The following is an 18,858-nucleotide window of genomic DNA, read 5'->3' as shown; positions in this document are numbered from 1 at the left end:
TGGGATGTAAGTGGGGTGTTGGGTTAGAATTTACTCCCATACATGCTCCATTATGTAGGAGTTAGTGATCTTGCCAATGGAGCTACCCTATTATAATAGGACATAGGCTTAATTGGACTTTGTACACTCGGATCCTTGGGCCATGAGTCATATTTATGTAGACTCGGGCCTTGGGCCCATAGAGGCCCATATTAACTTGGGATGCTATCATATAAATTAAGCCCACTTATTTGGCTTAGAAATTCACATGTTTACAGTTCTATAAACTTTTCTATTTTTGTCTTTTTTTAATTTTATTATTTAATTATGATATCAATTGTTAATACATTTAAACCAAAAGGTTGAATTGTTGACTTGCTACCTAACAAGAAAATAATTTCATTTTTGGTTAAATCTTAAATTTTTGCATTTCATTTCCATCATTGAGTAAAACATTCTTATTCAACACATGCAATTATTTTTCTTTAATATGATTAATAGAAAATATTAGAGATATGCCCAAATTTGTCTACAGATTTTTTGTTTTTGTAATGTAATGTTTATTTCTATTTACAATTTTTTGTTGTTTAACCATGACATAATGGGTTAATTCATTTGGCCGAGATATTTGAATTTATTATGGTTATGGACCACCTAGATGGAAGTATAGTTATATTATTGGACAAGTTTTTTTTTTTTAAAGCATGGATATTTTTAAAAGTATTGAATTTAGATCTAATTAGTAGAATTTATTAGTGAGAAAAATACCTTAAATATAGGATTTAATAAGAGAGAATGGAAGTTAATACATTAAACATATAAGTTAATGAGAGGAAATTGATTGAGGTGAAAAATAATAATTTAAATGCTCTTAGAATTAAAGAAGGACCAAATTTTAAGATAGGGGTATTTTAGTTAAGAAGAAAATTTTCACATCATTCACACCTTTAATAGTAGTATAGAAGTATCGAGATGGATAAATTTTTAAATATGTAAATATGAACAACTTAATGCTTCAATCAAATGTCTGCAATTTGAAAATGACATGGAACATCTTCATATACAACATTACTTCGATAATTGTGGTGTTCACTAACAACTCTCTATCCCTACACACAAGCACAAAATGGTTTTGCTGAATGCCTTTACCAACACATTGTTGAACACAGACTGCACAGTCTTACCTTGCTTGCCCATGGCTTGATCCCTCAACATTATTGGTGGGAAGATGATGAATCCAAAGCAGAAGTCGAACCTAGAAAGGAAATTGTTGCCGTGCGGTTTGGCCAAGGGCAACAAGGTAAAATTACTTCAAGTTTTGAGCGTTATCCTAGGACCCCGAGTCTTCAGAAGAGGTTGATTGAAGCCGATGACAACAAACCGAGGCAAAGTACTCCTTCTGAGGACTATGGTAGCCGAGGACTGCTAGTCGAGGCGAGGTACCTGGTGGCCTAAGATACTACAAGACAGGGAGTATCAGAGGCCTTGGGGTGGATACCCGAGGTGGAGGCTTCGACGCTCAAGTCAATACGAGGTGTGAAGCTGGGGAGAGTGTGAGAGTGCTCCTGGAGAGAGTCCTCGGATGCACCGGATCTCCCAGAATTAATGCTAGGTAGACAATGTAGGTGCAGGAAGTAAATGAGTGAGTAAATGTTGGAGTTACTCCGTTCGAGCCCCTTTTCAGGGGCAATTACCTCTTATTTATACTCGAGCGTGTTGTGGTAGGTAGAGATGAATGCTTCAGATTAGAGCTGTATGAGGTCAGGTTGTTGGCCCTGGCGGTACGCTAGATAGTTATGTGATTGGCTCTGTACGAAGGCGGCAGAGCTCTCGCCTACTATGGATGACGTTAGCAAGCGTTAGTGGGCCGGGCCTTCTACCCCCATGTGGGCTAGGCCAAGCTAACCCACATCACTTGCCCCCCACTCCCGAGACCGAGGTAAGGCCTTGGATTTTGTCCATAATGAGGGTGGTCATCGGAGTGAGGCTTCGGCTTCGGTCATTAGGAGTAGTGGTCATAATGTCTTCGGAATCGTTAGCTAAGGAATGCCCTGCAGTGGCATCATCTTTGCTGTTCACGCCGTCACTCTTCGGCTTGGAAGCACGAGCAATGTGGATGCCTTGGCCTGGCGGGGGTGTCCCATATCTCGCACGGGTAGGTCACGTTAACGGGGCTACCTACAGGGGGCGACCATCCCTAGAGAGTCCTACATTTTCCGGGTTAAACGGCTCATCCGATGGTCCATGATGACGGACCTTTCGGTTCACTCAGCGGGTTTCGGTGGGCAGTCTTTGCAGTTCACCCAACGTCGTTTCATCTTCCGAGGGCATGCACTAGGAGGTGTTGGCTTGTCAGAAAGCCCTGCAGAGAAACCGTGACATGAGTTGTAGCGCCCGTATCCACCCACCGAGTATTAGAAGGTGCACTAACCAAATAGGATTAAGAAAACATGAAGGCATAATTCTTACCTTTCTTGTTAAGACATGCCGCATATTTGGGACATTCTTTCTTTACATATCCCTTCTTTTTACAGAAGAAGCAACGGGATTTATGATCCCCATTTTTCGTAGCAATGACATTCTCTTTGCCCTTTCTCTAAGTTTTCTTCCTGAAATGTCTTTTATGTGGTCCAGTGGTTAGGTGAGCACTTTCAGGCATTTTACTCTTAAGCCTTTCTTCTTCTTGAACACACATGGCAATTAGCTCGCTCATTTTCCATTTCTCTTCCTGCATATTATAGTTGATCTTAAATGGACCAAATTGTGCAGGAAGAGAAGTCATAATGAAATGCACAAGGAAACCTTCGGATATTTCCATATCCATTCCTTTTAGCTGGTTCGCCATGTCACTCATTTTCATAATGTGCTTACGTACCCCACTGTGACCATCATATTTCATTGTGATCATTTTGATCATGAGGGTACTTGCCAATGTTTTTGTAGAACCAATAAAGTGTTCTTCTAATGCCTTTAAATAATTCATTGCACTTTCCTTTTCAGGAATTGCACCACGGATTGCAGTAGAAATTGTGCTCCTTATGATCATGAGACTCATGCGATTAGAACGTTCCCACTTTTCATAAAGTTCATTTTGCTCAACAGTACTGGTACCAATGATTTCAGTGGGTTTGTCTGTTCTAATTGCAAGATCCAAATCCATGCACCCTAGAACAATCATAATCTAGTCTTTCCACTTGTTAAAGTTTGTACCAGTTAATATTTCAATGCCTGATAGATAACTAGTAACCATTGTTGGATTAACAACTGCAAGTTTCATACAAAATGTCATGCCACATAAAATACACACACATATCAATAATCTAACTTAAAAATGGGGTAATCATTAGTTAGTTATCATCAAGACCATTTCATAATCCTGATCAGTCATGACCCAAGATCGATGTAGGATATAATTCCTCAGTTGGGTTGAACAATAATTCTACAAATGATCTCGATGGTCCAGACTAAGTAAGTGATTCTATCAGTTCGGTAAGCTCATCACTGTTGGGTTACAAGTTTCCCCAAGCAAAACCCCTTATTTAGTCTTTCCATCCCACTTTAATTATTCAAGGTAGCATTCTTCCGTTGGGCCGATATGCTACCCATCGTAGTTAAGTGCAAATATGTGACTTATTTCTAAAGGAGAACCTCACTATCACGTCCAAATAAGGATAATATATATACATATATAGGTTCATTTTGAATGAAATTTTGAAAAAAATTACATAATAGGGTCTTCTATGATCCTTCCACATTTTAGCTCAATCCGAGGTTGGAAACCCCCTGAACCGGCCTAAAGAAGTCATCAATATGATAGTGAACCGGAAGATCAGTCACTGAACCGGTACAATATCTCCTTATCCAAAGGGGCTTTTTGTCTGAAATTTCATAAATAATAGGGTCATAAGGTCTAGTGGGAGCCCACAAAATTTCAGCTAACTCGGAGTTCAAAACCCCTTGAACCGGCCACATATCTGTGACGTTGTCATAGTCTATTGGGTTGATCCGAACCGGACCTGATCCAGACCGAATCGGTTCTGACAACTCCGATCCAACCCATGCGAAATCAAACCGGTTCAAGCTAAAACTCAAACCAAACTGGGTTGGACTGGTTGGAATGGGTCAAACTGGAACCATGCACCATAAATTTACTGGATCGGGTCGGTCATCCAGGCACCCGACTCTCGAGCATCATCTTCTTTACCCGAATCTGGTGCTACAGTGTTCACTCGACCGAGCGAACACGGCAGCACCAAACGGGTGTTGAAGGGTGGCTGGTAGACGACAAACTGATCGAGATGTCACCGCCAACCACCCAGAAGGTCTTTTAAGGCAATAAAATGGTTGGAAATGGCCGGAATCCGGCGTTTTTCAGGTCTGAGATTCCTTGAGAAACAGAGAAGAAAAGAGCAAAGATTCAGCCATTTCAGAGCATAGAGTGGCTCTGATACCTATTTTTAGATATAATTATGCCTATAGAAGCATTCTTTGCTCATTGAAATAAGTAAAATCAACCTTGAACTATTGATGTGAAGTTGGCATCCATGGCTCTATTCCGACATTAGAGATCTTCAGAAACACTTGCAGTTTTGTTATTTTCTCTCTTTCTCTTCTATGTAAGAAAACTAACTGGAGAACACTTTTCTCCTTGTTGAACTGCAATATCTGAGAAACAGAATATAATGGGGACTCTTCTCTCTAGTCACAGTTGCTCTCAACTGATGGATGGCTAGTGTCTGTGCGTATTTGTAGAGCTCGAAACGCCTAGAGAGGGGTCTTCCTTCATGACTAAGGAACTGTAAAACCAGAGGCTCCATCAACCTCTGTTTTACAAACCATTGGATATAAAACAATGTACTCCCTCTCTCAATAGGAGCCTTAGATGGGCTTCTAGAATAGCTTGCCATTTCATCAGCTAGTTCTAGACACTACTGGTCCCAGTTGCTAATTTATTTCAAGCTATAAGTTTTAACATTAGCCACATCCCAAAGCCTCCCCACTCACTCACGTCCAAAACATTAGATAGTCTTCCCCTGATCCTAGAATGCTTCAAGAACAACGAAATTCCTATTGAGTCATGTAAACTTCCTATTGAGTCATGTAAACTTCCAAGACTATTATCATGAATCACTCTTGAAGTCAATATGTTGCAGCAGAAAAATTACAGTCATACAGCAGCCATCCTACACGATTTGGGCTACATATCGAATCCAAGATCAGCCCATGAATGATCAAAAACTCTATTATGGAGGTCTCCAAGCATAAAAAGTTGATGAGAACATGGAGCCGGGTAGATATTGAGATGCAACAGAAGAAAGAGAAACCTCTACGTTTTCTTTTTGCATTCCTAGGAAACATAACCGAGCTCTGTTCAAGGGTAAAGCATTCGTTCGTTCAAAATTCAAGAGTTGCGGGATGTATTGATGAAAGAACAAGCATTAGAAATCAACCATGAGGTATGATACTTAACGACCTACGTTTGATATTCAGTTTACTTTTTTTTTTTTTTAACTTCTTGTTCTCTTAGTAATTGAGTAGGATTGGCTCAGCAAGTAGTCCGAAGATGAATTTTGTTGTTAAGGTCTTCAAGTTTTTTGTTGGACGTGCATCATTAGTATTTGAAGTTTCTATTATTTGGTTACTTTATTAATTCAATCATCATTTTTAAGATTGGCCAGTGTTAGATTTCATGTTCACCATATATCCTCTAGATTCGTTTAGTTATATTTTTCTTTTTTGTTTTCTGTATTCCATTGGTATATTTATTTATTTGTTTATTTTTTTTACACTTAACTGCGTTTGTAAATGATGCAAATAGAGTGTAAATCCTGGTTCAGGGTAAATTTGCACTGATTCACTTTTGCCTGTATTTGATAATATTATATTTTTGCATTGACAAATGACAGACCAATGCATATTTACATTGATAATAAGATGAAAAAGTACATCAATAAAAAAGAAGTAAATTTGCATTCAAGTGGGCTTTTGATAAAAAAAAAAGATATATACTTTATTGGAATTCTTGTTTGCATGGTTAAAGCTAAAAACCTGTTTGGTAAGAACATAAATTTGTTAGTGCAAAACTAACCCCAACTTTACAATTTATATAGACGGTTATACACTCTACATATTTACATTCATACTTATTTGCATCATTTCCAAACGCAACCTAAGCAATTCTGTCATCTTCTACACTTGCCTGTAATCTCTCGGCATCTCTTTCAAAAATGCATTTAGGCTCATTAGATTTTAGTTACAATTGTGGCCTTCTCATTTTCATTTAGGGGATTAGAATTTATTTTTTGTAACAGTAGGTAGGGTCAACATCGTTAACTAGTTTGTGGAGAATTGATTAAAGCCAGTTAGAACATTCCTGACTCATGTACATTAGGATAGAGACATTGCACATTGACTTTTGCGCTCTTTTTATTAATAGTGTAGAGACTTATGGGGTCAACTGTTCTAATAGCTAGATTTTCCCCTTTTTCATGGACAGCACCATGGTAGTTTAAATCGCCCACTTACATTCTTTTATTTCTTCACAGTTAATTCATCATTAGCTATTTCAATCACTGCTTGTACACCACTAATTGATAATTCATTCTAGGTCTATTTCAGTTACGTACACTTAACCTGAAAACACCAGCACCCTTAGTGCATAGTTAGCAATTAATAATTCACGTAGGTTGTATTTGGCATTCCTTATTTTAAAGACTTATTTCTTTTTTATAGATAAAAATTGAGTGTTTTTTCAACTCCAAACTTTACTCGAGTTGGAGGACATAACCCACCTTGCCCCAAGCCCGAGATACAAAATTCTCTCCCTAAAGTCACGCTCCACCCAATCCACACAAATAAATTAAACATACCTTAGGAATGGAAAACTAATGTGCTCATCAAGAAACAAAGCCTTGGCTTGCGTAGGAAGAAGGTTAACAAAGGTATACCTGCAACTCGATGCACTATCAATTCCTTAATTAGCCAAGGCATCAGCAGATCTATTCCCTTCTTTATAAATATGCTGGAAGTAGACATTCATATCAGAAATTAACTGTTTGATTTCTTGAACTTCATAACGAATACTCCACGGAGTGTTCATAAAGCATTTTAATTGCAAAAAGGAGATAAATTCTTAAAATAAGAAATGCCAAATGCAGTCTTAGTCTGATTTCTATAACCTCAGCATACACCATTTAGATGATAAGAATGCTTCTTGGATAACTGCACATGATCCGAGGGATGTTCTTTCCCACAGAATACCTAGGCAGCACTTTGATGGTTTTCAAATTTTCATGATCATTGCACCATCATGAGTATGTTCTTCACCAGATACATTTTAGTTTACCTTAGGTGGTTTATCTAAATCCTCATCATCAAACATTCATCTTCTAGAAATTAGTTCTATAAGAACAATTCCCTTTTTTTTTTTTCTTTTCCTGGAAGAGTTTTATATACTTCTCTAGACCTTAGAAATTTTTTGAGGGAAAACTATATGAAGATTCCGGCCTTACAATGTACTGTCTTCTTGTTTATGTTTGGCTTTTAATGCTTGTGAGTTGGGTTGAGAGTGCAAGGAAGTGTGCTAGGTCTTTTGTTGGGTTATGGAGCTGGGCGGGCTATGTCCTCCCTTATATTTACTTTACCTTCCTGAAGTTGGTTGACTAATAAATTCTAAGGTGGCTGTCCCTGGGATTAAAAAAATACGTACTTCATCATTTAGGATCTCATCAATCTCAATCTTTATAATTGTTTTCAAAATTCATACCTCTCTTGTCTTAATTAATTATTTGATCATTTTCTCTTTATTTCGTGGAAGGTTCTTAGATTAATAAATAAATTTAGTGGAAGTTCAAGACCTAGTGACCCACCATCAAATGGGCCGTACACACACGCATATATATATATATATATATATATATATATATACTAACAGGGACCCATATGATGTGCGGACTTTGTTAAAAGAATTTTTCTTTTTTTGTTTTATTAATAAACATGTATTAATTTTTATTAAATTTATTTTTAAATAAAACATTATTAATAAAATTATATTAAAATAATTTTTACTAGTTTATATCTATATCTATATTTTTATTACAGTATTAACTAAATTAGTTAACTAATTTTATAATTTTCTTATTATTTAGTTAATCTTTTTAATTATATAATCATTTTCTAAGTGAACTAAATTTGTTAAGTTAATTAATGTAATTAATAAACTAATAACTAATTAATTAACCTTAGTTAATTAATTTTATTTTATTAAGGTTTATTGATTCTCAGGGTTATTCCATTAATTTTAGTTTTTACATTTTATTAATTATATTTTGAAATTCTACTTAATTTAAAATTATTACCTTTAATGTTTCTTATGAGAAACAAATTTTATTACTTTTACTATAATTATTCAATTTTTTTTATAATTAGTATTTTTTGTACTTAATTGTAATTTTTACTTTTTATTATTTTTCATTTTAATTATTTTGTGGTTACAATTTATGGAACATAAACATTAAAACTAAAAAAATTACTAACTTGTATTTTTATGAAGAAGCAAGTTAATTTTTAATATTATAGTTTCTTAGTGGAAATTTTAATTAAATAAACGGATTTTATAATTTAATTAGATTGTTTTATGTTCAATTAAAAGTATAATATAATTAATTGAGTTATTGATGGAACACCTATCCATTTATTGAAAACCTAATATTCCAGATTCAGCATGCCTTTTTAAAGAAGATAACTAAATTCCCAGCATGCTTTTGTTCTTAGAATTAAAAATGGGATAGTTATCATAAGAAAATTGCTAATGGCATGGGTTAAGGATGTAGTTGGGAATGATGAGAGAGAGAGAGAGAGAGAGAGAGAGAGAGAGAGTTAAGGAGGAAGCTTCCCATTATAACATGATTTGGGTTAGTGGTAGTTTGGTAAATAGGGACTTGCCATGTGGCTCAAAATAGGAGGTCTGGATTGAAGAAAGGGAGGAAAGATAGAGTGAATGAGAGAGCAAGGATGAGGTAAGGGAGAAAGAAGAGAAGTTTAAGGAGAGAAGAGAGAAAGGGGAATGGGAGGAGAGGGGTGCTCACATGGGACATAATCCCTTTATAATATAGCATAGATACTAGTAAGGACCCATGCAATGCATAGGCTTTGTTAAAAAAATTTGAGGCAAAAGGAGCTAGGGGTGCAACTTTGGTGGCCCCACCCTGAGCCCAACCTAGCTCACCAAAGCTTTTAAACAGATTGGGCTTGATTTTTCAAACATTAAGCTAGTGGGCCAAAAAGCTCAAGCCTAACATAAACTCAAGTTGGTGTGGGTTGAAGCATCAAGTAATTCAAGCTTGACCTAACCTAATATAAGCCCTTCTAGCATTTTATATATACATATCTACATATTATCAATGATAGTTTAATTTATATTTGAGAATTTAATATTTGGTTAAGCTTTTTATTAATGTTAAAAAGTAAAAATAATACAATAGAAAATAATTGGTATAATGATTATGATAAATATAATATGTTTCATATGTTTTGTGTGTTGGACTCTTAATTAATGTATTGTTTGATATTTATGCATATCTATATCTATCTATATCAACACACCTAAGTTCAAGCCAACTTGAGATGTTGGGTTAAGTTATGTTTGGGCCTAGGTTGGTAAACCTGTGCTTAACCTTGAGTTGGGCCAACCCTGAGCTTGAGGTTTGAAACTTAGGGTTGGACTTAGGTTAAACTTCAACCCAACCCGACCCACCCAAGTTGCACTCTAACAATGAGAATTGTGTCTTTCCTAATGGCTGATCCAATGTTAATTTTTTTTTTAATTTTTCAACAAATTTGTAGTATCGTTTTATCTTCTACTATTTTGTGTATTTATGATAGAGTTTGATAATTTTAGTGATAATACTGCTAATTATATTAAAATACTGTTATTTAATTAATGGTAATTAATGTTAAATAATTGTGTTAAAAGGCTGTTAATAAGTAGTGTTAAATAAATACTGCTCATTAATAAATTCCGGTAATGGCAATTATTTAAAAATATTGTTAATTAATTAAAACATTGTTAATTTATTGTTAATAAATACAGTAATAAATTCATAAATACTCTTAAATAAAATATTGGTAATTATAATTAATTAAAAATGCGGTATCAAAAAGAAGTACTATATCAAAATTAGTAATTGATTAATTAACAGTATTTTTATTTAATAAATAGTGGTAATTATATTAAACACTATTAATTTATTACTAATAGATACAATAATTAATTAATTAATTAATACCATAATTAATTAATAAATACTCTTAAATAAAATATTAGTAATTAAATTTAATTAACATCATTTATTAAAATACCATGTTTATTAAAAATACGGTATCAAAAATTAAAAGTGATATACCAAAAAATTAGTATTTCATTAATTAACAATATTTTTATTTAATAAATAACATATGTTTATTTAATAAATACTGGTAATTTCTAATATTTTTATGATAATATTGATAATCATATTAAAATACTATTAATTTACTATTAATAAATAGAGTAATTAATTAATAAATAGTGTTAAAAAGCCATTAATTAATAATGTTTAATAAATACTGCTCATTAGTAAATATTGTATTGTTATTTAAGAAATATAGTAATTTTATTTAATATATATATATTATTTTTATTTAATAAATAGATTATTCTTATTTTATAAAAATTGTATTATGATTTAATAAATATTGTATTTTTATTTAACTAGTACAATAATTTTATTTAATAATTATAGTATTTTTATGTAATAAATTATTGTCAATTAACAAGTACAGTAATTAATTATAGTTAATTAAATAAATAAATAATTCTATTAAAGCGGGTACGGACCGGACATGAGTCATTTGACGCTCATATCCGATTAGAACCCAATCCATTTAGAGGGTGTTTGGTTCCATTTACATTTATCGAGTAAACGTTTTGTACTTGTGTGACTACAAAACTGAGAAAAGCAATTAATGAGGGCATTTATGACACATAGGTGCCATTAAGCATCATATTAGCAAAGAGCCAATAAACGCCTACCCGTTTCAAGAAGCTCCAAAATGAAGATTCTTGAAATGGGAGAGGCGAACAGATGCACATAATGAGGCCTTTGTTGATGGGGCGCCTATGTGACAGTGTTTACTCAATAAAAACAAATGAAACCAAACACATACTTAACTTAAGCCACCATGTCACATTAGCTAAATGGACTGGGTTGACCTATTCAAACCTGACCCATACCCGATTTAAACACAGAAATGAACCGAACATGTAAATGTAATTTAATCGACCCAAAATGGAAAAAACGAACACAAAAAAATAAATATCCTTAATAACATTGCATTTAACAGACCCAAAACAAAAAGAAAAAGAAAAAAAAGAAAAGAATGTACTTTTGATTTAGATGGAACTTCGAGGAGATCTAATAACCTCGAGCCCAACCGATGGTTGTAGGAGATTCAACGAAATCAAAAGAAGGGTTCGGCTCAAGCTTAGGTACAAAGAGTAACAGTGGAGAAAACAAAGATGTTTTTGTTAATGAGATGTTTACTTGGCATAAACTCGTGCAAAGAGAAAGACCTTTGAAGAAAAAACCTACCATGAAAAAATTCGTTTTTATAGAGGATCGAAGATTTGTGAGTGGATTATGGCTATTTGGGAGTGCTTAAAATTAAGTGTTTATTTGGGTGGAGACCATATCATTAAGTAATTATTGGTGTTTGGGAAATAAGCCTGAAATAAGTACTTATTTTAAAAACAATGGCTTATTTTGTAAGTCCAAATTTTCAGTTTTTTTAATTGTTCATACAATAAGCACTCGTTCAATTATTTTTTTCCTATAATTGTCCCCAGTGAATTTTTAAAATACCAATTATACCTTTTTACAAATACACTTTTATAAAAGTAATTTTATGACTGAAACCATTTTTACGAAAATAATTTTATAAAAGTACTTTTACGATAACACTTTTACATGAAAGTACTTTTAATGGAGACTTGCAAAAATAGACTTGGGTTTATGTGTGCGATGTCTAATATTGACGCTAAATGTCAATAAATGGGTTAATAATTGCTTTTCTCAAAATTTCAAAGAAATCAAGTAAAAAACGTTTCAAGTAAACGTCCACTGTTTGACCACCCATTTAAAACAGTAGAGAGGGTAACAATCAAAGTATATGTGGCGTTTATTATCTTTACTTAATTAGGCAAGATGTATTGCTAGATGGAAGCTGTCCCTTCAGCTTCATCTCTGTGTAGCCTTCTAAGCTTTATATTTTTGTGACAGAAAATGACGTTTAAACTAACAACACAAACTCATGACATGTAATGCACTTTCCATGCCCACCACCTCTTTGATGAAAGCTGAATTTGCATTAAACAACTCCCATATCCTTAGTCAATGGCCGGTGGCTCTCTCTCTCTTTTTCAGGTTGTTTTCTTTGTCTTTTACTACCCGTTTATTTGCACGAGTTATGAACGAAAAAAGTATTTTTTTTCCAAACACCATCTACCCTTTTATCACTTTTTTCCGATATGGGGAACAAAGTTCTCTTCTGTAATTGTAAAAGGGGTGACTCAGGGTGCTCTATTATTACATCAAACACTAAATGCTATTTCTATGGTACATCACACGGGTTCATGGCCCCTCTTTAATGGAATATGTACCATCCATCTTTCACTAACATGGTTTAAATTAACATATAAGTTCTTGAACTTTCAGAGATGGAATGCACAACTGATTCTTTTACTTTTTAGAGCAAAAAACCCTAGACGCCATGAGGGTTACAATATTTGGTTTGGTTCTCTTTATAGAATCTCCTGGGTTTAATAAAGTTTCTCATCTTGTGTGTGTTGGTTTTCTTTTGGACCATGTTAGTGGTACCCAAAAAAGGAATATTCAATCCACGTTCTTCGCAACAATAAAACTATGATAACTTATGCAATTGAGTTAAGATATGAATGAATAGAAGTGGAATCAGAATCTGGAAGGACTTGAGTTTAACTTACTTTTAAGTAGTTGTAGAGAGAGAGAGGGGGGGAGGATTGTCAAGATTTGCAACAAATGGTTGTACAAAACCAATATTGCAATCAGCTTTCCACACCAGGAAAGAAAAGAAAGAAAGAAAACGAGAAGAAATAGCAACAGAGAGAAATGCCAATGGCTCCATTAAATCGCTGAATGAAAACAATAGCATTGATAGCATTGCATTAATTAAAAGCAAGAGTCACTTTCAGTGGCTTATCATGTCAATGTGGAAACAAAGGCGAAGGGGGCAAGAGCCAATGTACATGCTTTGAGCCATGTCCCACACAGAGAGAGAGAGAGAGAGAGGGAATGAGAGGTTTCTTTTAGAGAAAAACCAAAGAGCCAATGTGCGTACTGCCTAAAATGAGGCTGAATCAACTTTTGTGGCTGTTGTTGGTTCAAGTTCAACAACTACTTTCTTGTTCAAATTAATTCTCGTTTTGTCGTTGATTTCTTTTGAAGAAAAATATCTAGTTCGTAATCTGCACATCTGGGCCGGTAACGTTGGCTTTACATTGCAACAGGGCACTAATTAAGCTGTACTGTACGCCCAAAAGATGTCCACATGTTTGTTGTATATTCTGTATTGAATGGGGGATTGAGTCATGGAAATTATACTTGTAGAAGCTTTTTAAAGAAATCTGTCTCTCTCTCTCTCTGTCATGGGCATTGAAATTTTAGAGGGCAAGCTTCACCAGAGAGAGACCTCCTTGTTTGCATTTTATTATAACTTTATATCCATATTCCATGTGAATTAAAAGGTCCAATCAGCACTGAAATGGATAGACATGGAGGAAAGCCTCTGAATTTCTTATTTGGGGGGCCCGGGATGAGGATTGCTAGGCATTCTGGGCCAAAAGCATACAGCCTTTCAGCAATCAGTCCTGATTTAATTTACCACGTGTTTTCAGGTTTCTAGTTGTATATCTTTTAATGCTGGCGGAGAAGGTCCACAAGTATTATGGTCCACGTGGCTTATAGGGAACCAATCTATTTTTTATTATCTAGGACTGAGATGCCGTTACAGTACAGATGCTATATCCATAATTGCCTAAGATACCTTAAGACAATATCAAATAAGAGTACGGTCCACTTGGATTTTTATTAGTTTTTTTTTTTTATTCACCAATACCTCCACTTATAATTCACTACCCTACTTGAATTTTGATTCTTTCTCTCACTTATCATTGTTTCAATTGTAAAAAAAAATAAAAAAATCAAAGAATAACGATAAGATGATAGCAAAATTTTGTCATTTTTATTCTTACAAAGGAATCAAAGAATTAAACTACTTTTCTCCACAACTTGTTAATCCAAATGACCACCCCTCATGCCAATCTTATCCCACTATTCTAAGGTGGACCCATCACTACCCCCATGCCAACAATATTAGGACCAATCGCCCACCAAACTTGCTTTGTATAAATATAGATTTTGAAAATATGCTCCAAATCTTCTTCTTCACCATAATACTACAAGCTCCATCAATGTGAAAGCCTCTAGTATAAAGTATAGCTTTCGATCGAAACTTAAACATAAGAAGAGGAAACATGTGTTGGAAAATAGGATTATAGATAAATGGAGGAGAAGTTCTGAGGCGTATCTAAAGATACTATCTTTAAAATATTATTTGTCCTTACTTAATTTATTGAGTTTGTTGTTGGGTTTTTGACAAATTTGTTCCCACGATACAACAGAGTCTTGGGTGAAAAACTACAACCAACAAAGTTAAAGAATTTCTAAAGAAACTTTTTGTGAGACAATAGAAAATTAAACTAAAAGAGACAAGAGTGATTTGTTGTAAGAAATTAGCAAAAACTTGTGTATAAAACTAGATCAATTTACACCCTATAATAATTTCTGGAGAGTCATCATGAAGAGGGGCATGCCCATCTGAAGAGGCTCTTTGTATAGTCACGAATTCAAACTTTGTGACTGTTCACATAACATTAATAGTTAATGATCGTTAACGTTTGAATAATGTCCCTTGATCACACCCAATCAAGTCATGACCGTTGGATAACGTCAATGATCATGGTTTGGCCTCTAAATGTCAATGGTCACTATTTGTGAATTGTGATTTGTGATTTCACAAATGACTTGCAAATCATCTCATCACATCAGGTGCATCACATTAAAAAAGCAATCATTTCATCTGAACCACACCACGTGGTGTGCATGAAGTGTGAGCAATGCACATCTACAGTGCCTCATTGTGTTGCACACATGCGTGGGTGCACATTGTGTGGTAGCAAGTCAATATACTCTTCTTTCTATATTTCTAAGGAGTGTAAACAAGTTCCTACTTAAAACCTCAAGTTAAGTTCAATAATTTTTCAATGTGAGACAAGTCTTAAAGTAAAAAGAAAACAAGTTAAAACAAAGAGTTATGGTAGGAACTTTAAAACCATTTTCAAAGTGCATCTGTATGAGTGCTTTTTTATGTAATTAATCAATCAACACCCATTGGATTTAATCTCTAATGAGATTAAAATCCAACAAAATGAAGTTTGAATTTTAGAAGGGAGCTTAGTCTCCAAATTTTGTTGAGAGTGACATTAGGCTCGAATAACTCACTAATCATAAGGCTAAACTCATTATAAGTAGATTTTATCATAAATTCACCCTTTGGGTTAAGTCTCCAAATTAATTTATCCTCTTTCATGCATGAGGGGAGAAAATGGTTTTAATTTTGCTTTACACATTGGGAGGAACCAAACTACAAATTTGGTTTTCTCTTCAAACCATCCTATCATGGTCTATAATCTTATAACACAAAGATTTCTATTTCTAGTATTATCTTGATTCATGATTCAACAATCGTGGCGTCATCAAACCATCTATCCTCCCAAAAATTAATAAACTTTACATCACCAACCATCCACCTATCTCAAAAGATTTCTAAATAGAAAAATTCCTATCTAAGACCAAGAGATGCCATTTTTTAACTTCCACATCCCACAATATTTTCTTTTTAGATATTTATATGAAACCACTCTAACCCACAAACTACTCTTTTCATTGAAGATTCTTAACACCAAGACCTCTCCACCTATGGGTGGTACACACACAATTCTAGCTAATCAAGTAAAGAGGATTTTTCTCCACTACTATTAGACCACAAAAAACTTCTTTGCCTTATCATATTCAGAAGAGTAATTCTACTAGCAAGAGAAAGAGTTTTCTACTTCCACCTCCCCAACTTATTGTTTAATTTATCAATTAATCCATTAAATGTTCTCTTAGTGACTCTTCCTATAATAATAGGAGCACCAAAATATGAGTCAGACTTTGAATCTAATGGAATTTTAAGCATCCTTGACATAATTTTCTATAATCTACAAGGAATTTTTTTGAGAGATTTCACAAATTTTGGACCTTGACCCGAAGCCTCAATAAACAATTGAAGAATTTTCTTAATTTTGAGGCAAGATGGAATGGTTAACTTGGCAAAAATAAGGCAGCCATCCATGAATTAAAGGATCAGAAATATAAGGACCACCCCTAGAAGTATGGAAACCAATAAGACTCTTAGGTGCAGATGACTCCATTTCTAATTTTTTTCATAAGAGATTCAACATTCAAAAGGAAAATTTATGGAGAGAGGTGATTGCCTTGTCTAATCCCTCTATAGAAAGGAATGACGTTAATGAAGAGTCACTAATAAAAAAATGGTTAGACACCATTTTAATACAAGCCTTGACCCACTCAATCCACTTCTCATAGAAGCCAAATTTGTGAAGAACCCTTTCAATAAAATCCCATTCTAGACTATCATAGGCAAGCCAACATACTATATCTACCTTTCTTTTTCTTTTTCATAGAATGAAACATTTCATGTGCAATGAGGACATTCTCATTAATCTATCTATTGGGCACTGTAAGCTTTAGGAAGCTCATGGTTGGCTCAAAGAAAATGAATCACCACCCATTTTCAGAGGAAATGGGCCATCGTTTTCGGCTTTCAAAAATCAACTTTACTTTCTTGATAATGACTCCATTCTCCACCAAGAAAAGCACTTAAGCAAGAGATTCTAAATTTGGATGGATTGGAAGAGGGAAAATATTAGGCACCCCTCTCTCCAATTTGTTGTAGCATCCCAATATAGGAATAGCTTAGGGTCAAATTCTAACAAGAAAATAGTAAAAAGATGGCTAGAATTTTGAAATTTGGAAAAAAAAATGCTCCCAGATTCTCTTGAGACCAATTTCAGGGTGATGTTATCAGGCCTTAGGTACTAATTTTCCTAAGAACCTTACCTCTATGCCTCTTTTTTTAGTCTAGGAGAAGCTAAAAACACTAGCTCTCCAAGATGTTGGAACTTCAAGCAATCCAGAAATCAAAAACCTGAGCTAAAAGATTGAGTGAAAGGCTTATCTCTTGCTTGTAGTCTTCTTGATGAAATTCCAACAACTGAACTAGACGAACAAAGTGCTTGAGCGATTTCAAAAGGGGCTTGAAAATATCAAAGGCTTGGATATTTCATGCAAATATTAGATCTGAAACACATAAGGTGGTTTTGAAGTTTAAGGCTGAAGTACTTGGAGGTTTCTTAAGAATTAATGCTCATAAAAGTTAGGAATGCTTCTGAGGTCTCTTCTCTACTTCTCCCTCCTCTACAGATCTCCCCAAAAACTTAAGTTGGGTCTCTATTTATAGAGAAAGGGAGGGAACAAGTCTGAATCTCGCCCAATTAGAGAGGTTGGGCTTTAGGAGAGTTTTTTTTTTATGAAAATTAATGGGCAAAGAATTTGGTAGAAAAATGTGCTCAATTAAGTTTGCCTCTTTGGTGAAATGATTCTTCTCAATTTGAGGTTGATTTCCATGGGTTTTGTATGTCCAACGGGAGTTTGGGGAATGCCTATCATTATAATATTATTTTAATAATAAAGAATTGAATGAAGAAAGAGACGCTATGATGACTTTTTGGTCAAATAAAAAACTATTTTAATACTTATTATATTTTAATAATAAAACAATTGAACAAATAATTTGAAACAAACAAATTAATATTTTAGTATTTTTTTTATCAAAAGGCTGTATCTCATTAACATTTATTTTTCGCAGCTTCTCTTACTCTTTTTCTTAACTCGGTTCTTACTCTGCAATATTTCTTACTCTTACTCTTTCTTTTTCTTAATCGCTTTCTCTCTCTCTTCCTCTCTCTCTCTCTCGATCTCTTTCCTTCTTGATGTTGCAGAGCACAGCACAGGTGAACAATCTCTCCGTTGCAGACCACATTAATGACTGGCTATGATTCAAAAAAAAAAAAAAATTTTTTCTTTGTTTTTTGAAAATTTGATTGACAAGGAATTAAAAAAAAAAAAAAACTTCAATCCAGGTTTCTTCTTTCTTCCCTGGTGAAGAGCTTTCTATTAAAAATGTATTTCAAATTCGAATCAAATTCAAATATCCGATTATTTAGACGAATTCGAATTCGAAATATTGCTTTAAGAAATCGTCGAATATCGAATCGAATCGAATTCGAATATTCATTTATTTAACCAGTTTTGAATTCAAATTAAGCCTGATTCAATTCAAATTCACTCCAATTACACCCCTAATCAAAGGTGTACTTCTCGTGTCTTGACTAGAGTTGTAAATTGGGTTGTGCCTTCTGTGGCTTGGCACGACATGGGTCGGGCCCATGATAGAATGGGCCCATGGCCCATGGGCCGGCCCAACACAGCCCAATTTACACCTCTAGTGTAAATTGGGTTGTGCCTTCTGTGGCTTGGCCCACGGGTCGATGATTCCTGATAAACTTTTTCAAAGAAATTGATGACTGACGAGCAAAGAGGCCAAAAGTGTTTGAGGGTT

General features: G+C 34.3%; 1 protein-coding gene across 1 annotated transcript; it reads right to left on the bottom strand.

The window, feature by feature from the left end:
• Positions 1 to 2,575: 2,575 nt before the first annotated feature.
• Positions 2,576 to 3,157, bottom strand: LOC148848528 (uncharacterized). The gene has a single exon (XM_088951330.1). The coding sequence runs from the start codon at positions 3,155 to 3,157 to the stop codon at positions 2,576 to 2,578; it is 582 nt and encodes a 193-aa protein (XP_088807456.1).
• Positions 3,158 to 18,858: the final 15,701 nt, after the last annotated feature.

This window comes from Nelumbo lutea, chromosome 6 (genome assembly GCF_056320005.1).
Source record: "Nelumbo lutea isolate HS-2025 chromosome 6, American lotus-T2T, whole genome shotgun sequence".
Taxonomy (NCBI): domain Eukaryota; kingdom Viridiplantae; phylum Streptophyta; class Magnoliopsida; order Proteales; family Nelumbonaceae; genus Nelumbo; species Nelumbo lutea.
The sequence above is the reverse complement of the archived record's forward strand: the minus strand, read 5'-3'. Positions and strand labels throughout refer to the sequence as shown.